The following is a 21219-nucleotide window of genomic DNA, read 5'->3' as shown; positions in this document are numbered from 1 at the left end:
TTTTAACATCAATAAAAGTTTTCAAAATGGCCGCGATAATTTTTATCAAAAATTAGCTATAACTTTAGTTCTATTGAACCGATTTTGTTAAAATTGAACTCTTTTTTAAAGCTAATAAAAATCTCTACAATTTAGCTGGAATATTCGGATTATTTTTTAAAATAAACGCTCTTACCTCAACCGATTTCAAGATCTCAAAAATAAATCATTAAAAAGGCTTAAATTAAAATTAAAACTGCATCACAGTTTATTTATTTAATAATTAAAAAAATGAAAAATAAAATTATAAAACTGATAAAAATCTACATGCGATTCTCGAGGGCATTCATTGCAAAATCCACATGCCTCCTCTCCCGCCAGGCTTGAGTACGAATGAACAGAACAGGGCAGTCGAGGGAGCAGCAATTTGTCTCTCTATCATCCCTGCAGCACATCTGGCAAATCTGAAATGCACAACTATCTGGATAACTATCCGTAGCAGCAGCAGAACGGATCAATAGAACAAGCGCCCTACCTTCATAACACCTCCGTACTTCCGTTCAAGCGTGGATATCCTGTTGTAGATAGTTAGGAGAGTCTTCTGTGGATGATTCCTCGCACAATCCTCGCAGATTCCATTGCTTGTTTGATTCCCACAGCCAGCAGCACAACTCGTCTTGGCAAAATACTGCGAAATTGTGCTCTTCTTCTGCTCTCCCTTCCCATTGAGTAGCCTTGTGGATGATTCCACGGCTAAGGCTGGAACAAATGTAGCAGCTCGTGGAAGATTTGCAAACCAATCGTTCACATCAACACCAATTAGGAGGAAGCATCGATTGAGAGGCGGGATTATGGCTTTCTGTATGTAGTAGAATGCATTAATCTTTAGTCCTTCATCAGCTAAGAGATCTCTCGGACTCCGAACTAGTTTTATGAGCGGAAGACCGGGTGGTCCATTGACAATCACATAGGGAACCCGTTCACCTTTCCTTGGCTCCATCCTTGGATCATTTTGCTTCCATTTTCGCGTGAGCTCAAGAGCAGGAACACAAGCACCAGGCTTGTACCCGTCGACTCCTCTAAACTCCTTGGCAAAAATTAAATCCTGAACATTTGCCTTTCCGCTGAGAATTTTGGTAAACTGCCGACAAATGTAGCGCTTAACTATGCTCACATCCTTGGTTTCAAAAAGGATCTTCAAACACTTCTCTAGACATTTTCCAACAATTGGGCATCCATCCCTTCGAACTGTTTCAATTCCTTTTGCCTCGTACACAGGCTCCTTCTGATCAGGACTCTCATACATGTACCCTACGTAACGCTTCTTCGTTTGCAGAATACACGGTTGATAGACTTTTTCAAGCTTCAACTTTACCGGCTTTGGATTATCCTTTGTTACAGCTTCAGCAATTTCAGCACCAATTCTGAAAGCCTCCTCTCGTGAACGTCCCGGTACAAGGACAAACATGGAATCAGTGTCTCCATAAACTACCCTCACGCGCCATTTCTGATCAGCTTCTACAAGTGCAATGGCTCTCTGAAGCGTTTCACGTCCTTTACTAACAACACTATCGCCCACCTCAACACACGGCATCCGTCCACTAAAATTAGCCGCTGTGTACCCATACGTAACATTCGCCATTAACTTAAGTCCCAACTGCCTTGAATGGAGGATCCTTTGGAGACTTGCTGCTGAATGGATCTTCATTGCTTTCTTCACCATAAATCGCGTATCGAGAATTTCCCTGAGCATCCGCGGTAGGACACCTTCTCGCACCTGAGGCTTGACAAAAACCACCCCACACGGAGAAACTGTTATTAGATCTCGCTCCAGGAATTTTTTCACCTGATCCGGTGTTATTCTGAGCTGAGAAGCACCGAATTCAAAGAGGTCCGACGATCTGAAATAAGGTCATCCTGTGAACTGTCTTTTCGCTTATATGGATGATGATTGTGCTGTGGGATGAAGGCTTGTATGCTCGTGTGTAGGCTTGTTCCGAAATTAAGGAGAAGATGACGCGCAAAGCTTGCTTTCTAATTCTACACTGTCTAGACTCTAGATACTAGCTTTAGTTAAGGATTTCTTAGTCTTGTCTGCATCATGATCTATTCTAGTCTATTCAATCAAAATCAGTGTATTTCACTAAAAATCGTTTGTTTTGTCAAGTTTTCTTGTCTTACTCCTAACTCCTGATGAAGACTAACAAACTCCTGAAATTCAAACTCCTATAAATTGTAACAACGTTTTTACCCACTAAACAGGGTATTCTTTTTAAGGTAAATTCACAATTTAGATAGACTGCGATAAACTAAGACTTCTAATGTCTGATCTCTAGTTAGCCTGTTAGTCTAGCCTAGCTTAAATCTTATCAGACTAAAGTCTGATCAACACAGGTGAGTCTTCGGCTTCAAACAGCTCAGATTTAAGAGCCCACAAATTCATTCATTCAAGAGCTCATGAATTCAAAACGAAGGGCAAAAATTAACAGGACATAAATCAAGTGCAATGACAACGTGAACAAGGACAAATGGCAAAATGATAGGAATATAAAGAATGATCACTCACTCTCCGAGATGCTCCACTCTCCCTAAGCACGTAGAGAAGCAGTAGTTGTACCCAATCATCATACTCGGATACAAACTCTGAAAATCCAGCACTATGACAGGATCAACGTAGAAACGTGATTCCGGTTCCAGGATCAGTGGTAAGTACTCTGGAGCCCTCATGTGTGCCCTCTGCTGCACACTCGGTGAAACTGAGACAAAATTTCGTGGTTTTGCCATTCGTAGCATCATACTTTCAACACGAAACTGTGATCCTCGCGAAAGGACTTCAAAGAACTGAATACCAAAGAGTTTGGCAAGTTCACTCGTTCGTCCAATTAGATCTAGCTGATCGAGGATCTCAAGTGTTCCCCTTGCTCGTAGAAGGAAGTATTCAAGGACAATCCATCGTGACTTTGGGCTATTCCAGAGTTTCGTTAGTTCCCTGTAGGATCTTTTGGGGTACCGTCGATGGAGTATGTGATAGGCTACACTCTCAAAGGTGTAGGAAGTCAGAGCTATTTCTTCTCGCATAAGTCTCCAAACATCCAGGACGATCCTTCCGGAGATTTTCAGCTCTGACTCATACTCTACACCATCGTCCTTCTCATCGTCGCTTCTCTTTGTTTCCTCATTGGCAACACGGAGTCTTGATAGGGCATTGGGTAAGTTTACACCGAGAACGTAACCACGTTCAATGATATATCCCCATGAATGCATTTCAATTTCGTAGCCTAGAAGGATATCTGGATCCCAGTACTTGATCAAGTCGACAAGCTTCTCAAGAAGTTCCTTCTCACATTTGGCGTGGATTGCATTGATTTCCAGGCCAGAGTGTCGTAGTCCTGCATCATTGCTGAACATATCGTCAATGATTACCCCGCTTACGTGCGTTGGGACTTTATCATCTTCCGGAACGTTGTTTTGCACTGCATAGAAGATCGCAACAATGCCATCAACATCGGGATTTGGACAGAGATCACCACGTGTGAGGATGTGGCATTCCATTGAGAAGATCGTGAGGAAGTTGTACTCAACGCATGCTTTGGCATTACGCATATTTGCCAGATCCTCTTTGAATCCAAAAGTCCCATCGAGACTGCTCACATCGTGCGCATCATCACTGCTGGACAAATTGAGAGTCTTTAGGTAGGATTTCCTCTCCATTAATTCACTAATCTACAAAATAAAGGACAATTTTTTTCATTTTATTACGTCTCCTTTTCAACGTTCAACTTTGTAACAATGAAGATTGTTCATAAGCTAAGTTATCTTTTGTTCTTTCAAGAGAGGAAGTCTCTTTGAGAAACAACACAACTGTTTAGAGATTCTTCCGCTATTTCTTTTTTCTTTTTTGCTATAGAGTTCGTCTCTTTACATTGTTATTTCTATGGTGACTCCCTGAACCCTTTACCAATTTATTCTCCATTGAAGTTGTCGCGGAGAGTTCCTCGAGAGATCCGTGTCCATTGCGAACCTTCTCGTGGGTAGTTTTCCGCGTTAGTCGACGCGTTGCATAGGAGAGACGCTTCTTCAGGGAACTCTTCTCGTCTTTCGACGCGTCCAATGATGATGGTGATGCTTCAACAATTTGAGAATCATCACCAAATGGATCACTTTTGAATGTAAGTGAGCAACGTGCCTTTGAACTGCTGCATTCCTCAATGTCTTGTTGAGAATTTTCAACATTCATCTTTTGTTTTTCACGTTTAACTTTAACAGGACTATCAACTTCCACGGATTCCATTGTTATTTTCGCCGAGGAAACCTTCTCGCGCACTTTTAGCCATGTTCTGGCTTCAGCTATGCTTGGTGGGGAGGTTTGTGGCTCAATTATGGCCGCCTTTTCCGTTGCCATGCATTCGCGGATGTTAACTTTGTCACTCGCTTCCACAAAGTCTCCCATTTCGCTTTGGAACTTCTTCTGTCGCCACTTGGAGAGACCTTGAAGATCTTCGAGGCAACTGATGAATTCTTCGCATATACTCAGCGCATTATTCCCTTTGACCTGAAGCACAGACTGCCCCACTTCCTTCCGGGAGCTCTGTGCCACATCAATGGGATCACTGAAGAAGGGTTGGGGGTATGTGTGCTCCTCAATGCCATACTCATGCATCGTTTCACGCACATGGTGTGGATTTGGCGGTGATGACAGTGGGTAGATTTTTATATCTCTATCAGGTTCCTCCGTCCCACCATCCGATCCCATTACATCCGTCAGAATTGCTTCCTGTTCCCGCGCAAATGCACTCAATTCATCATCCGTATTATCCAAGCACACCGTCATGTCGTAGAAACTATTCATCCCATCATCCATCCCATATTCCCCATCTTCACCCTCCTTCGCCCCGTAGTAGTGCGTCGGGATGTCCGTGGCGTCGTAGTAATTCACATTAGACGGCCCGGCGATGGGAAAAAAATTATGCTCCATGTCATACTTGTGCGCATTATCATTAGGTGGTCGTGCCTTATCCTCCTTCTCAGCCATTTCCTTCTCCTGCACACTCCCCAGAGCTCTATCGAGATCTTCCTGCTCCAACCGCTGAACGTGAACATTTGGAGAATTAATAATAATAAATTTATATTCATCATTTGTAACACTTCTCCTGCGGATTCTCTTCATTTCCACCTTCGGGGAGTCTTTCTTTTTCGGCGTGATCTTCTCATTGTCAATGTACGCACTAACATCTATCCGCTTTAAGAGAACTTTGCATTCAGTTATGCCGAATTTTTCCTTTAAATTCGCAAAATTCATCGAATTTATTGGAGATGTTTCGAGTTTTGTTTTGAAACTCTTGCTTACTTCCAAATCTTTGTGCTGACGCTTTGGCGTAAAATCCAGAGCTTGCGTAAAGCATCCATTGACAATTACAACATTATTGAATTTGAGCTTCTTCTTCGCTGGTTCACTCCCCGCATGGCCATTTGGTGTGGCACTGGAAGGAGTCTTTAGGATACTTTTGAACTTTATCGGTGATACTGATTCCGCGGATCTTTTCCGTTTTGATGTACCTACAAAGATTTAATTTAATTATTAGAATATTGTTTTTAATAAAAAATCAAAAAATTAAGAAGAAAATCTCACCAGATGGGGATGTTAGAATTAAATCCAACGGTGCGTAGTGATTTTTCTTGGGTGATTTTGACGTTCTCTTTGGGCTCTCCTTGGAAAAATTATCTCCCTTCTTGAGCAATCTCGTGGGGCTCTGCTTTTGCACTTCGTGCTCACCATCGAGCTGTGGAATCCCATCCACTGCACCCCTCTCGACAAATTCCATCGTCTCATTGAACTCATTGATGAGATCTTCATCCTCAATGAGATCCTCATCATTGCCATCACAGTCCACTTTATTCTCCTGACTCGGAGTTAGTTTTTTCATTTGAGAACTAAATGATTTTTGACTTAGCGGTGCTAGAGTACTGTCAAGATCAATTGCACGACCGTCATTCTCCTCCAATTGCTGCATTATCTCCAGCAATTTCATATCATCCTCATCAACTGCAAAAGTTTCCAAAAAAATCAGTGAAAAATCATCAAAAGGAGGATTTTCTTCAACTTACGCGTAACATTTTGACTCTGAGATCGTCCCTCGAGGCTCAAAATAATATTCTCATCGACAAATGAAGCATCCAGGAAGCTCTTTTCATCATCTTCGGAACACTTAAAGGTACTCTCCTTCCCGAAAATATGATCAGGAACCATGGAAGCCTCGGGGAGTCGCAATTCCTTCGGACAACTTGCGGGGTAGACTGAATTACTGAGAAGAGCTGAAAGATTAAACTTCCGCCCACTTTGAACTGCGCCCGGAGACTCCTCCGAACTCATTTCCATGCTCTTTGACATAAATTTCCGCATGAGAATCTCCCGGAAAGATCGATCTGTATCTGTGGGATGTACATTAATGCGTTCCTGAGATTCTGGCACTTCAATTGGGGGTAAATCAGCCACATTCATTGCCCTTCGTCGTCGCAATTCATCATCCCAAATAGCAGCAATGCCTGGATTTTGATGCTCAGACACACATCCCGGAATATTTGTTCTATTGAGGATTTCACTGGCCAGAATATCCATTTCCACGCGAGTTGTGGCCATACGGGGGAGATCTTCTTCATCTTCAGACCGGAAGCGGACACTCTTTGTGCTGGCATGGAGGAAGCTCATCCCGTACAAGTTGTAGTCAATGAAGAACTGCAGAATGTAGGGAACGTGGGATTCATGAGCCTGAAAGACTCGCCCACAAATAGCGCCGTTCTGCAGGAGATTGGCTGCCCTCTTTGTCATTGCTGGATTGTAGAAGTAAACCTTGAGAAAGAGATGATCCCTCGCGTGGTAGCCATAGAAGGGTCTAAAATAAATTAAAATTAAAATTAAAATTAAGAAAATTTGTTTTTTCTTTATTTTTGGGTCTTCATTTATGTACATAGTTAAGAATTTCAGAGTCAATAAAAAGTTTCTAACTAAGTAAAAAAGAATTTTCTTGAGACTCTTTGATTAATTTGTGACCTATATCAAATGATGCAGCATATGCTGCATAGAGTGTAATGTTAAAAATACATAAATGTTACAACAATTTTATCAAAGATTACTTTTTTACCCTTCTTCATATAGGGAATTAAAAATTTCAAAAGTTGAAAAGAATTTTATTAATTTATGATGTTTAACAGGGGCTGCAGCATATGCTGCATAGAGTATGCGTAATGTTAAAATCCCTGAATATTGCAAATTAATTACAATTTCATCTAATTTTTCTTAGTAACCTGTAAAATTTCAACAATCCGCAACAACAGTCAACAAGTACAATAAAATCGGACTCTGCAGCATATGCTTCTTAGCCATAGCAATATCCAAAGAATACTAGAATTATTAATTTAATTTAGAATCTAGTCTCAAAACAATTTATCAAATGAACATCAAAAATTGCCTTAGAAGTTGCAAATAAAAATTATCAGAGGCTGTAGCTTATGCTGCGTTGCATATGCCTAATTATGAGAATATAAAAATAAACCGACGAAAAATGCAGCAAATAATTAAAATCTAACCAAAAATCATTATGATCCCTTTTTTTTTAAGAATTTAAAGAAATTATTAATGAGCCCCTGATGAAGGCCTTGAAAGAGTCGATAGGAAAGCTAAAAGCATATGCTGTACAATAAATGAAGGAAGCATATGCCCTAACTCTTCTCTTCAAAAACAACGAAAAGCATAACACTTCAAGCTCCACCGAGAGGGGAAATCTTTAATCTAGACACGAATCAACTCAGCAAGACGCCTTTCATACAGGAAGAGAACACAGAAGACGGACTCACCTGCCACGCACTGGGACTGCCTTGAAGATGTGCTGCGTTGTGCTGGTGAGTCTGCCCTGGGATACACTGAGTGCTCGATCCAGGGCGTGTGTGATCTGGTATGCAAATTGCCCCAAAGCTGCATCGGACTCCCCCGACTCCACAGGAACGTACAGGTACGGGAAGACCCCATGAACGTGGGCACAGACTTTGTCACCATTGGCCGTGGAACCAAACACCCGGATCACGGGCACCTAATTCGGGGGGAAAGCCGGAAATTCATATTGGAGCGCATTTTTTTTTAGGCGCGGAGAAAAAGAAAACTCACCCGCTTCACAGCGGCGCCGCGGAATTCCGAGTACGCAACATCGAATTTGGGATTTGGTGGCGCCAGATAGTGGTCCACGCTCACAATTCGCACAGAAGTCACTGCTTCCGTGGTTTCTGGCATCTTTGCAAGGCACTTCGCAGGCTGCACTTCTCACAATTTCGCGAAAATTTGCAATAAAGGGACTTTTGAATTTCTCCACTTTGACATTCTTCTTTTTCTCATTTCTTCTTCTTATTGCATTTCTCGTCATTTTGGAGGGGAAGGTAAAGTGAGACTCAAGGTGTGCCTTTTCTTTGGAGTGTCACGAGACAAAATTGAAGATTTTTTTTTCTTTTTTACCAGAAGTTATTCAAATAATGGTTTTCGTAGATTTTATGGTTCAATATAATATTAGTGAAAGGATCCTTGAGAGATTAGTTATCTTATCCATGAGTGTCATGCTCTGATGTTTTGATAATTCTTGAAAAAACAACAAATTCTTGTCCATTAAAATGCCACAAATTGTCACATGATATTTACCTTGAAAAACCGTCATGAGTTTTCCAGTCTGGTAAATCTCCAGTGAGTATTTGTTGGTGGGACGTGTTGTCAAAAGTTTGTCAGATTTCTTTGGTGCTCACGGAGAGGAACTCCCATCGAATTTTTGCTCCTCGTGAAAATCCTTGAATTTTCAGGAAACTCCCTCAAATTTTCCCGTGATAGTGATGTGATTTGCAGCACTGTGAACCAGGCAATTGGTGATTGTGCAATATGCAAGTGACGACAAGTGCGTAGGTAGTGTGTGTGGCATGAAGAAAATCCGTAACAATAGGAAGTTCCACTAATTAGTGAGGGCAGAAAATTTTCTTTTACGAGAAAACTCCTTGAAAAGAAAATCCGTGGCATGGTGAGAGTTGTCGTTTGAATCAGCAACAGTGAAAAGAAAAGTGAAGAACCAGGGAGAAATGTCCAAATTCAGCTCACTCGCCTCGGAACAGCGATACTTGGAGTCCACGATACATTTTCTCTTCGAGGAATGCAAATCCGTGCACAATGAGAATACCTCCGTACTCAGAGATCGCATTAGAAGGTAATACAATTTCTCCGTTCAATCGCACTAAAAATATCCAATTCATTGTAACTGTTTTCACTTCTCAATGCTTTCCATCCACAAAAAACACCCAACATCGAAAGTTCCTCCTGACAGAGTTGTTGAACCCGTAGAAGGTTGTAGATTAAAGATTAAGATCCCACCAAGGTCGTCTTTTGTTTACGTTTTAGGTTATCTAGATCTTAAAGCTATTTATTTTTAAATATTTGTTTTGTTAACTTGTGAGATATTTAACTTCCGGAAGGACCTTTTTTTGAATGAATGATAATTTATAGGTTAAGAAAAAGCAAAAAAGCGTCACTTTTCTGTCATATAGCGACGTCTTGAAAAATTCTTAATGAATTTTTCAGTTTTTGACTACTTTTACGATTTTCCTTGAATTTATTCTTGTTCTATAATGAGTACTCTCGCAGAATAAGAATTTTTCTTTTTTTTTTTCTAAGCCTAAGTAGGTTCTAGGTTAAGAAATGAAACCAAATTAAATTTATAGAATAATTTTTCATTAAATATTGTCAAAAGGATCTTCTGAGCAAGAGGAAATTATGAAATTCCATAAAAAGTCCTTTTAAACATCCCTATTGAGCAGGCTAACATTCATTGAATATTTCTTTTTAAATAAAATTCTTTTATCTAAATAAATTTCAACTCGCTCAAGAAGTTAATTTTTTCAAAGGACAACGTCGTTTGCAATTTTTTCTTAAAAATCTGTGCCAAAATTTAAATTGTTTAGTTGAGATAAAAATAAATTTTCTTATTGTCTCATCAATGAATGAACTCAACAATTTTCCGCCACACACAACAATCAGTTTTTTTTGCCACAAAAATACATTTTACCGTACACACATGCCCCATTTGTTACGCTTTCTCGCATCTTGCAACTGTATGCTGTACAACTCGGTTTCCGGAAGAGAGTGAAAGTGTAAAGGGGGCTTCATTGTTTCTTTCTTTTTTCCTTCCTCGCCGTTGCAGTTTACGCCGTGAGGAACGTCGTGAAGTTGTAAAGCAGACCCGTGATGGGTGTTCACCGCTCTTCCTTGCCTGCAAGCACGGGAATGTTCGTGTGGCTGAGCTGCTGATCACGGAATGTGATGCAGACATTGAGCAACGAGGGCTGTACGAAGTGCCGGAAGATCGATCTGTGCACTGCGTCACACCACTTTGGTCTGCCGCTGTGTCTGGGAATTTGGCGGTGGTGAAGCTCTTGATACGCTTTGGGGCGAATATTAATGCTCTCTCGGACACTGGCAGCACCCCGGTGCGGAGTGCATGCTACATGACACATGTGGAGATTGTGCAGTACCTCGTTGAGCATGGGGCGGACATAACGAAGGCCAATTACAACGGGGGCACGTGCCTCATTAATTCCGTGCAATCTGTGACACTTTGTATGTATTTAATCAGCAAGGGGGCAAATGTGAATGCGCGAGATATTCAGGACAAGACAGCTCTGCACTATGCCATTCAGGAGCATCGCTTGGAAACGACGAAGCTCCTCTTGAAGCATGGTGCTGATCCATTTGCAAAGAGTCGCTACGGGGATGATAGTTTGCAGCTGGCCTGCCTCAAGGGGGCTCATCAGATTTTTGAGTATCTCAAGAATCGCATTAGCTACAGTGCTGAACGTCTTGCGGAGGCGCATGAGCTCATTGGGTCAACATTTCTCGATGAACAAAATGAGACACGCATTACGATCCTCCACTGGAGGCTAGCTCATCACATCCGGCAGCGAGAATCAGTCTATATTGGTGAGTAGGAGCTGCGGAGACACCAAGATGTGCCGCTTATTTCCACATTATGCGATAAATAACAAATTCTCAATTGTAAACAAAAAGCTCGACTAACCGCGTGGCTGATAAATCATCACCGCAATAGCTTTGCGAATTTCAGCACGTTCCGGGAAATGATAAACATTCCTTACGTATTTTATTGGGGGGCTCCTATCTGGCTGAATTTAATAACTTTTCTCTAATTTATTCATTACACTTTATGGCAGTTTTACTGCTACTAAATAGTCTCCTAAATAAACTTACTTTTTCTATAAAAATCTTTAAAATTAGGGGAGAAATTGTTTTTAAGCCGGATGTGTTTAAGATTTAGTTTTTGTTGTTGAAATTTCTTTAGTTTAATTAACAAAATATCTTGTAGAAAATAAATTCTCAAGAAATTTTCTTAAAAGTTTAACTGTTTCGCGTCCACATGAAACATTGAAACATGCGCTCTTTTTATCAGGATATTTATTCTGTGGATGCTTTTAGAGAACTTTTCTCAGTCAGAATGTCTTCTTTGGCTTCTTTTGCGTCTATTTGATGCATTTGTATCTCGGAAAAAGAATTAAATTAATAAATAATTGGAAAAAGAAAATGTTTCACGTTTGGGTCAGCGTATGACCCAAAAAACGCGAAAGGGTTAAATGAGCAGAAATGTTTCAATAATATTAGGCCAAAACGTCAATGAAACATGTGCGCAAATGTTTCATAAATTTAAAATTAAATTTCTGCCGATTTTTTCCAGATCTTTGGTAATTTCTTATTCTTTTTTATTCTGAAATGTTTGTTCCGATTCTTTCCCCCAATTAAAATATTTATATGAATTCATTTCTCTTCGGATTTCCTCGGAAAATCGAACCAATCATAAAAAAATGCAAGTGTTTTTTCATTGGCTGATAGATCCGATAAAAGCCGAAGTGTAACGATCATTTGTTATCCTTTCCCCCCTCCATTATTTTACATTTGGGTGGAGTCAATGTGCATTCTCACTGCAAATAGGAAATAAAGCTCTTTCTTTAATAAAATTTATTCGATTTCAGTGAAATGAGAAACGTTTTTTCAACCAAAATAAAATTTCCATGCATATCCGGGATATTTTCCTGATTTATACGATTCAATTTCAACATTTTCTAACCAGATGAATGCCCCTTTTGAAAATGCTTCACATTACAACCTGTAGGCACTTTCCTAGGAGGAAGATAAAAATATAAAAATTCTCATTTTTAACCTACCATTATACCATGATTAAGCAATTTTCCCCGGAAGATGAATAATGTTCCATCGCAAAATAGCTATTATTGTGCAGAAAATCGGTGAAGATAAATTGGAGTAAAATGTGGGAAATTCTTTTTAATGAGATTTCCCCTCCCCCTCCCTCCAAAAGCTTTCGAACTCAATTTATATCGATAATATTTCTTGGTGGAATTTGTGGAATTTCTTCGTTTTCAGGAATTCAAAAAATTCCTTTGCACGCGCATCGTGTGCCCCTCAAAACTTATCCCAATGTAAATTTTCTTAGCGCGCAAATAGCGGAAAAATAAATAAGGAATTTGGATGTGAGCGGTTGGCTTGAAGACACAAAAAAAAAATGCTTACACAGAGGCTCTATCTTCGTATTATATTTTTGATGTGATAAGGCCGAGTTGCATGGAAAAAAATCGCAATGTTTTTGTGGGTTAGTAAATAAAAAAAAAGAATGGGAAGAATGAGAAAAAAACGTGTGTGATAAGATATGACCCGCAAGGTTACACGATGGGGTTCAATGTAGGTATTTGTGTTGATGTTTTACAGAGAAAAAACCCGTTCTACCACCTCGGGAAGCCTTTGGGAATGCCGTGGAGTTCCACACAATTGCCGAATTGGACAATATTGCCGCTGATGTGGACAGCATGAGGATTCAGAGTTTGCTAATTTGCGAACGAGTCCTGGGAATTCATCACAAGGACACGCTGTTTCGTCTAATGTTTCGGGGTGCCTCTTATGCGGATTCTTTGCAGTTTCAGCGTTGCATTGACTTGTGGTGCCTGGCGCTTGAGGTCAGAGTTGAGAAACATTCAATCCTTCATTCAGAAACGTGCGTCACAGCTCAAGCAATTGTTAAGCTGCTACTTGATCAGCTTGATAAGTACATTCATATGATGCCCAATGAGATTGTTGATCAAGATATCCCACGCTTCCAAGATGTTTACAAGGTTTTTAGGCTTCTCACAAGGAATATCAATGGTGAGATTTATTTCTTATTAAAACTAAATAGGGGAGACCGGGGTAAAAAAAGTCATTTAGGAATTTTCAAATGCCAAATTTTCCCAACTTATAAATCGGAAAAAAATATGGTGGAAGGCTTTCCCAACTTTTCTCTTTGTTTTTCCGGGTAGAAAATTTCGTCCAACAAAAATAGACGAACTTCCCAAAGCTTTCAACACTTATCCGGGCCTTCCTCAGTGGCCTCACTCCTTTTTTGGACGAAATTTTCTACCCCTGGCGACGACCGGAAAAACAAAGAAAATTGTCTTACGCCAGGTTCAACACATAGTTTAGCTTTCCCAATCTTCAATACTTGACTGCAATTTGGAGATTATCCGAACAATAGTTAAGGAGTAAAAAAATTAATAAAATTTTAGGCCCATTTCCCAAACTTTTGCATATTGTGAAAGAAAAACTCATTTTCCAATCTGACTATTTCTCTCACTAGCTGGGTTACTGTAGAAAATGTTGCCAAGGTGTATATTTCACTAACTTTTAATGATTTTTCTGAACAATTATTTAAATCAAATCATGCCCTTTGGGGTATATATAGTGAACCAATGTAAATCATATGGAACTTCGAAATTTTTGACATATTTTCAAACCATTTATTGCAAAATGGCGTGATTGAGAAAATCACAAAATTCTCTGTTTAAATGGATAGAAAAGTGAAAATCCTTGTCGCGGATCAAAAGGTGAGAAGTTTAGCTATCAACTACTATCAATCTCTCATGTGGAAAATCATTGGAAATGTCAGAAAATTCTAATGACTTTATTTACCCCGCTGGTAACTATATTTACCCGCCGAGTTTAAAAAAAGTCCGAATTGGAAGGGTTCAGGAAAAGCTAGAAAACTCATTTTTCCCGAGGAGATAGAGAAAAGCGGCCTGAGACAAAGTTGTAGGCCAGGAAATTTCCTAAAAGAATGACCTATCGAGGAAATTTTATGGCCCTTGGGGAATCCAGCAGATAAGGATTTATGCAAATTGACTTTTTTTTTACCCCGGTCTCCCCTAGGGTTTTCCTTTTGAAAAATTGATGCAAATTAATCGTTTTTTCGTGCAGAATCTCGGCAGTATCTGACCATTAGGCCAGTCCATAGGAAACAGCAGGAGAACTTTGATAGAATGCTTAAATGCATCACCCATTTGATCTATTTGTTGGTCACAACGGCAAATACAGATGCAAAGAAGCAATTGGTGGCAACGGCCGTGACTGAGCTAGTCAGCAGCAATATCAGGAGCGCCTGTACCAATGATACCCTCCTTCATCTTTCAGTATCAAGATTGAATGTCATCAACAGTGGGTACTTTTCCGATGACAATAACTTGACGGTGAGTTTGAAAAAATTACAAATTTTACAAGAAAGTTTTTTTTTAGTTCCGATTTAATGATTTCAACGTAATTTTAAAACAAATTGAAGTTTTTTCCTTCGAAAGTTTGCCTCTGGCTTTACTTTACAAAGCAACAAAACAGAGTAGAATATTTTACTGAGAAATAAATGCATAAAAGATATAAATTTTCAAGCAAAAACACATATTTGGATCGTTTCAAAAACAGAACTGATCCGGATAAATTTGTGCTACAATTTGATCTAAAATGCAATATACGAATTACACGGTGATTGACGTCAAAACAAACTCAATCTCTGTTTTAAATCTAGCTGAAAAACATACACACACATAAATTTTCAATTAGAGAGAGGAGGGAGAACTAAGCAAATGATCGTACTATTTGATCGAATGCCAAATCGATCGTGAAATTGATCTTGAACTTCAAATTTAGTGATCATCGATCCCATTTGCGATGACTTGCAAAGTGTTTTGTTGTTGTGCCAAGAAAAACTAAATATTTCTTCGTGATTTTCAGGTGATCTTCCCGAGTTTAGAAGTAGTGGAACTACTTCTATCGTGTGGGGCTGATGTGAATGTCCGGAATGAGTCCAAATCAACACCATTGCACATTGCATCGATGCCCTACAACTTCAACGTACGCCTCGTGCATGCACTCCTTGAGCACGGTGCACATCTCGATCAGCCCAATAAGGCGGATGATCGCCCAATGAATATGATCTCGGGCAATCCGGGCAATGAGATTTGTCTAATGAATTATATCTCACTTAAATGCCTAGCTTCCACCGTTATTACAAAGTATAGGATTCCATATAGGAATCAAGTTCCCAAAACATTGGAAATGTTTGTGCGACAGCATGAAGTTTAAAAGTTTTTAATGGGGAATTATTTGAAAGGAAATAAAGAAGGAGAAATGATGATAAATCAGGATTAAAATTATTGTTAAGTAGGTTCAAATTAAACTATTATGTAATAATAATTGCCTCAAGTGAAACTATCTCTCTCATGTAGTGACAATTTAAGGGGATTTCAAAGGACTTTATTGTATCAATCAAATCGTTTTATGGTGCGTTTGGTGCGTTCTTTGCATTTTTAATGTGCAGAGAAAGGAGGTTATTCATTTTGTGGGTCACAAGTTATTATTTGAAAGAAAAAAAAAGAAAGAGACAAAGAAGCACGTGGAAATTGTTTAAAAAAAAATCTCCAAGAAAACCAAAAAAAAACTTTCAAATATTCTGAAAAGATTGGCTAAAAACCACACATCCATTTGTTTCTAATTTTGTCTTTGAAAGCTCAAAGCATATGCTTCAGAGCTCTGAGCAATAATGACTTCTTAAATAAAAGATCACATTGACGTTTATGCTTGAATAAATGCTTCAGAACTGTGATCAATGATCGTTTATTATTTAAATCAATTTGAATGTGAAAAAAATCAACGTTTGAAGCAGTGATGCATATGTTTTATGCATTTAAGTAAACTTAGATACAATGGGGGCGTGACATAATTTTCTTTAAGCGGTTTTAAAGAAAATATGAAGTTTCTTAGGAATTTGATTGAATGTTTCTTCGCTTTTTACCTTTTAACATTTTTGCAAGTTTTTTTTTGTTAAGTTATTTAAAATATTATCATGAGAGCTTAAAAGTGAATAAACTCCTTCAAAAAAAATCTTTAGAACTCAATTTCTCTTTCAAGTGTGCAATAAAAAAATTTGCAATTTATGTTAATTAGAAAAAGAAAGAGAAAGAAGCTTTTAGAATATTTTGCAAGCAAACTAAAGAAGATGTTCTGCAATAAAAATCGTGAAGAAAAAATGTACACAAAGCATAAAATAAATCAAATTGAGTGAGCAAGATGAAATCTTCCCCAAAAAAATAGCCTCATTAACTTTTAGGCACGTTGTTCAAGTAAAAAGAAAAACTCTATTGTTGTTTACTGTAAATATTATATATTATTGACAGTTGTGACTTCTTTGCACAGGAATCACATCTAAAAAAAAAACAAACACAAGGTCTCGTAGGGATTCTAATGAAATACTACATAATAAAAAGAAATTGCTTACAATAGTTGTCTGTATTTTTAAGTAGCATTGAGAAGGATAACTAATTATTATATAATAAAATTCATTCTTCTGAAGAATGCAAAATACAATAATTGTGCTAGATCGTGTGTTTTTTTAAATTTATTTTTAGTTTTATTTATTTTTTAATGAAGGATCGTTGAATTAGATTTTTTTAAAAACCTTTTTTTTTCAGTCAAATTCGATTTATTCTCGTTTTGTCCTTTCGCGTCATCTTCCTCGAAAGCCGAGATCACATTTTTTTTTCTTAGCTTCTTAGAGCTACAGCGTTGGACAGCAAGAGTGCCACGAAGAGCAGGAAAATTTCTAATCGCTGACTACAGCCAACGTTGGTGGAAAAACTATCGACAATGTGAATTTTCCACCCCATATTTGCATGCGTGAAGCTGTTGTAGTAGACTATATCAGGCCAGGAGGTGTTGGGAGTGATTTCGAGGGTAGCAGGATCTCCAGGCTCGCACGTGTAGTGCAGGGTCCTGTTGAACTTCTTAAATGTTGGGAAATTGTCGTCTAGCCGACGATCCTGATGCTCCTGATGACGTGCTATGCACAAGGGGCCAGCTGCTGTGGGCTTTGGTCGACCACGTCTTGTGAATTCAACACCGGCCAGCACGCGAATCTCTGACTGTTTGGCGTCTGTGAGACGATCATAGCCTCCTTTAGGCTCATCTGTGATAACCAGAGGGTGGTAGTATTCAGGGGAATGGGGATTATTGCCCCCATGAACACGGAAGGCGTAGGTCAGACCACGACGAAGCCAGAGTTCTGGGATCATGACGCCATTGATGTACCACGCTAGGCCATTTGAAACGTGTCCTGAAAAACACATTCATTTTACAAAATTAAGAACTCCTGAAATTCTGTAAGTTTAACTTTACCCGTTATCCCTTGATATCCTCGTTTCCCTCCAGCAGGACCTAAAACAGCCGTAAACGATCTGATGGATCTGTCAAAGATCTGTGTCTTCTCCCAAGGTTCTTTTGCCTGCGATCGCTCACTGCGTGTGAAGCTAAAGCAGTCGTTAACAGGATCAGTTGAATTGAAGTGAATCACAACATCCTGTCGTGGGTAGATGTCATGGAAAGCAGGCTCCTTATTGGAGTCAAGGAGTCCCATTGCCCATACAACGTACATTGGTTTATCAAGGAGGAATTCCTTGTCACCAGGATCAGCTGCCAAGGAAAGAGAATTAGTTTTACATGCTCAGAGCAAAGATTTATGGTTGAACTTACAGGATATCAGTGTCCTTCGGAATGTTATCGTATTTATCCCATCTTCGCGTGTAAACGTGTGGATCTGAAAACTGTCCAGACCACCAACTACATCATCCCGACAAACGCCCTTATTCTGTCCTAGAACTTGAACGCACTGAAAAGGAAGACAAAGTTGATAAAGTAAAATTCTCCTAAATTTCGTTAACTTAGCTTCCTTATTATGTCTTAAATCTTATAATTTAAGATTTGATCATTTATCAGAAACAGAGCATTTATCCTATAAATAAAAGTAAAAACTCACAGGAGCAAGCGAAGTAATGTTGTAATCTGTTGCATAGCCCCTGAAGCCATCAATGTAAGCTACAACAACATCAGCTCCTAACATTTGACTCCTCTCTTCAGAGCCAGACAGACCAAAGGACATGTACTCATCAGGAAGCACCTGTCCTGCTAATTCAATTGTAATCTGCGGACCAAAGACTTCCCATGAAACACGCAGATCTTTGTGGAGTTGTCTGCAGTTTGGCAAAGCAGCTGGATGTTGTTGGATCTTTGTTAGAGAAGGTGGAACATTGAGATCATCTGGAATCAGAATTGATGCAAAATTCTCATTTCTGTCCAGATCGTACACACTGATCCAGTCAATATCGAAGATTGTCATATCTCCAGGAAGCTCCAAAGTAATTGTCTCACTGTCGTATGTCCTGATTGGATCTAAGCTAAAGAGGTCAGAAAAAAATATTTAAAACCTAAAAGAATTTTATTTAGGCTTCTGTTGCCTTACTATCCCAATTCATCAGGAATCTTGCTGCCTTTGCTTGATGGAGCAGGGCCAACGCCAGCAAAGAAGTGCGTCCTTTTACCACCGCCATTGTAACTAAATTCCGGAATGCGGATTGTCTTCGAATCCAGAATTTCAATGCTCTCACTGCGAACACCATGAGATCCTTTTGTGAAACTTCCACCAATTTGCGGAGTTGGAGGCTCAAAGTCTTCAGGAATATAGACATCTCCAAAGTCATTTTGACTGTTGAGATCATAAATAGCCAACCATTTGACCTCTGTAATCTTCTTGTTGTCAGGAAGCTTCAACGTAAAGTCCTTATTGAAGTATCTTTCAAGGATGTTTGTCCTGGAAGAGATGAAAAAATTTATTACTAAATGATTTCAAAAAAATATTATTTTAAAATGAATAAAAAGAGATTCTTTTGCTTACTTTCCAAATTCATCTGGCACAATAAATCCTTGAGGGCCAGGACGATTAGAAGCTCCACTCCAGAAGAAAGTATCCGCTCCGTTTCCGTCATAATTGAAGCTCGAGAGGAGAAAGGTATTTTCATCAACGGCATAAACATCCCCAGAAACTTGATGATGGTAAGAATTAATTTTTCCAATGTACTTTCCTTGATACTTTTCTTCAGCACAATCTGGAAAAAATTAATTAAAGAATATCTAAGGCCTCTAAATCATTGTTTAATCATCAGAAATATTTGAAAATTCTTTCTAATGAAAAAATAAAATTGTTTTAGAAAATATAAAAATTAGATAAACCTATTAAATTAATTCTAGATAGAGTTTTAAAGTTTATTGTCTTAAATCTGAATTAAAAAAAATAAAATATTGGTGCGTATGTCCGTATTCTGAAGGGAAAATTCCGAAAATTCTGATTGTCAGAAATTTGCTTGAAATAAATTAAATTTAGATGCAAAAGTTTATTTAATTTAAGAGAGAATAATTTTATTAAATAGGTTCGTAATAAATTGTCCCTGTTTTCCGTAATATTTGATAAAATAATGGTTTTAAAAAATCTAGATAAATCTTGAGTTCAAAATTCATTGAAATTTTTATCATTAAAAATCCCCTAATGGTAAAAGAAACTCTTTTAAAAAAATATATAATTTAATTATCGTTTTTTCTTTTGCCTTTTCTGTAAATAAATGTCACTCAATTCATTGGCCCTGGTCTCCCCTAATATGTCCTCACAATTTAAAAGAAACACTAAATTGATTTGGTATTCCATCAATAAAGAAATAACTTTAAAAGTAAAATTCAATGATCTTAAAATAGCCGAAGAATTAACTTTGATAAAGCTTCTTAAGGAAAATCCACTTCTTGTTTCTGCGTGACCTTTGTGTTGCGCATTAATTAGCATATCACCAATGTCAAATATTTACGCAAAATGCCGCTTGTTCATTCATTAAAGTTTTAATAAAAAAATAATTTTTCCTCTCATAACGGGAAAGAATTTTCTCAGTGATTTTCTCATTGATAAATCACACAATTAATTCTTTTCGTTTTTTACCCGCGGCTTGGGAAACTTTCTCACGCAACAAACGCATCTCATTCTTTGTCTTGTCTTTTCTGATCTTTTTTTTTCATCTTCTTCTCGGGTGAAAAAAATTAGCAAATTAGAAAAGTGGGTCTGTTGGCTTGACCAAAAATAGAAGAAAGAAAAAAGAGTTTGATGAAAAATTGCGGGTTCGTCGCTTGAAGACGACGTTTCTTTGGGTCTTTTGGCCAAAGCCATTAGTGTCTTTTGTAAATAAAAATTGCGGAAACCGGTTCCCACGTCGTAAATTTTTGCACAACACATTAGAATCACTTTCTACTTTTTTTTTCGCCACCACTCTACCGTAATCCAATTTGGTGGACTTTTTTTCCGCACAACTTCCTCGGCATTGAAATCTTTCATTCTCGCGAGGCTCCATTGCACACAGCTCCCGCATGAATGGGACGGCGGTGGGTTAATTGGTGAGAAAAATTTCCTTCTCAATTCCATTAACCTTTCGCTATGTGCTGTAGGAGGTTGAAGGAAAATCGTGCGAGAAGTTGTGCTGCTGCGTAAGAAATGCAGAGCAAGAATCTGCAAGAGGGCTTTGTTGCTTGTGTGCAAAGTTCCTCCTCTAAACGGCAACGTAAGGCCGGAATTGAAAGTAAATTTTTATTGTGACAAATTCAAGGCGACTCAGAGTGCAAATGACCAACAACGTTACCAATTGAATAGTAGAAATTGCTCAGGTGAAATACAAGAAAGGTACACCACACTTGCACTACTTTCGACATTATTGTCTTCTTTTATTCCAAAGAAAATGTTTTATGCTGTGAGATGGATCAATTTTCTTTTCTTGGGCAACACCCTTCACGCGATAGCACACATTTCACGCCTCACTGAGGCATTCTTCACGCTAAGGTAAAATGTAATCCAAGAACGGCCAAACAGCACAGAATTGTTGGGACAAAATTCGCAACAGAGCACGTCTTTCAGGTAAAAGTTCCAGCACCAACTGAGGTGATGGTTCGCAGTGGAAACGTGAGCTGAAGACAAAGTCGAGTCT

General features: G+C 38.7%; 3 protein-coding genes across 3 annotated transcripts; 1 reads left to right on the top strand and 2 right to left on the bottom strand.

Moving 5' to 3' along the window:
• Positions 1–223: 223 nt before the first annotated feature.
• Positions 224–8376, bottom strand: LOC129787500 (DNA polymerase zeta catalytic subunit). The gene is made up of 8 exons (XM_055823146.1): positions 8138–8376; positions 7831–8063; positions 6085–6869; positions 5609–6022; positions 3938–5535; positions 2546–3702; positions 515–1880; positions 224–443 (listed from the first exon to the last, which is right to left on the bottom strand). Exons 1-8 carry the CDS (start codon positions 8258–8260, stop codon positions 303–305), a joined length of 5817 nt encoding a protein of 1938 aa, XP_055679121.1. The 5' UTR covers positions 8261–8376; the 3' UTR covers positions 224–302.
• Positions 8377–8719: 343 nt separating this feature from the next.
• LOC129787548 (protein fem-1 homolog A) lies at positions 8720–16754 on the top strand. The gene is made up of 5 exons (XM_055823252.1): positions 8720–9209; positions 10200–10975; positions 12788–13219; positions 14306–14574; positions 15110–16754. Exons 1-5 carry the CDS (start codon positions 9085–9087, stop codon positions 15458–15460), a joined length of 1953 nt encoding a protein of 650 aa, XP_055679227.1. The 5' UTR covers positions 8720–9084; the 3' UTR covers positions 15461–16754.
• A 7-nt stretch (positions 16755–16761) lies between these two features.
• Positions 16762–21207, bottom strand: LOC129787542 (protein Skeletor, isoforms B/C). The gene is made up of 7 exons (XM_055823242.1): positions 20878–21207; positions 19101–19311; positions 18669–19016; positions 18186–18603; positions 17903–18038; positions 17549–17842; positions 16762–17486 (listed from the first exon to the last, which is right to left on the bottom strand). Exons 1-7 carry the CDS (start codon positions 20945–20947, stop codon positions 16918–16920), a joined length of 2046 nt encoding a protein of 681 aa, XP_055679217.1. The 5' UTR covers positions 20948–21207; the 3' UTR covers positions 16762–16917.
• Between the last annotated feature and the right edge of the window lie 12 nt (positions 21208–21219).

The sequence above is a fragment of the Lutzomyia longipalpis genome, chromosome 1, assembly GCF_024334085.1.
Source record: "Lutzomyia longipalpis isolate SR_M1_2022 chromosome 1, ASM2433408v1".
NCBI lineage: Eukaryota > Metazoa > Arthropoda > Insecta > Diptera > Psychodidae > Lutzomyia > Lutzomyia longipalpis.
This window is presented reverse-complemented; position numbering and strand designations above follow the sequence as displayed.

Excerpts from the sequence above, each read along its gene's own strand:
- LOC129787500 (XM_055823146.1), bottom strand. The coding sequence starts at position 8,260 with ATGCCAGAAACCACGGAAGCAGTGACTTCTGTGCGAATTGTGAGCGTG. Across the intron at positions 6,870-7,830 it reads GCAGTCCCAGTGCGTGGCAG|ACCCTTCTATGGCTACCACG; the intron begins GTGAGTCCGTCT and ends AATTTATTTTAG. Across the intron at positions 444-514 it reads AGTACGGAGGTGTTATGAAG|ATTTGCCAGATGTGCTGCAG; the intron begins GTAGGGCGCTTG and ends TGTGCATTTCAG.
- LOC129787548 (XM_055823252.1), top strand. The coding sequence starts at position 9,085 with ATGTCCAAATTCAGCTCACTCGCCTCGGAACAGCGATACTTGGAGTCC. Across the intron at positions 10,976-12,787 it reads GCGAGAATCAGTCTATATTG|AGAAAAAACCCGTTCTACCA; the intron begins GTGAGTAGGAGC and ends GATGTTTTACAG. Across the intron at positions 14,575-15,109 it reads CCGATGACAATAACTTGACG|GTGATCTTCCCGAGTTTAGA; the intron begins GTGAGTTTGAAA and ends CGTGATTTTCAG.
- LOC129787542 (XM_055823242.1), bottom strand. The coding sequence starts at position 20,947 with ATGTCGAAAGTAGTGCAAGTGTGGTGTACCTTTCTTGTATTTCACCTG. Across the intron at positions 19,312-20,877 it reads CAATTTCTACTATTCAATTG|ATTGTGCTGAAGAAAAGTAT; the intron begins GTAACGTTGTTG and ends AATTTTTTCCAG. Across the intron at positions 19,017-19,100 it reads GTGCCAGATGAATTTGGAAA|GACAAACATCCTTGAAAGAT; the intron begins GTAAGCAAAAGA and ends CATCTCTTCCAG.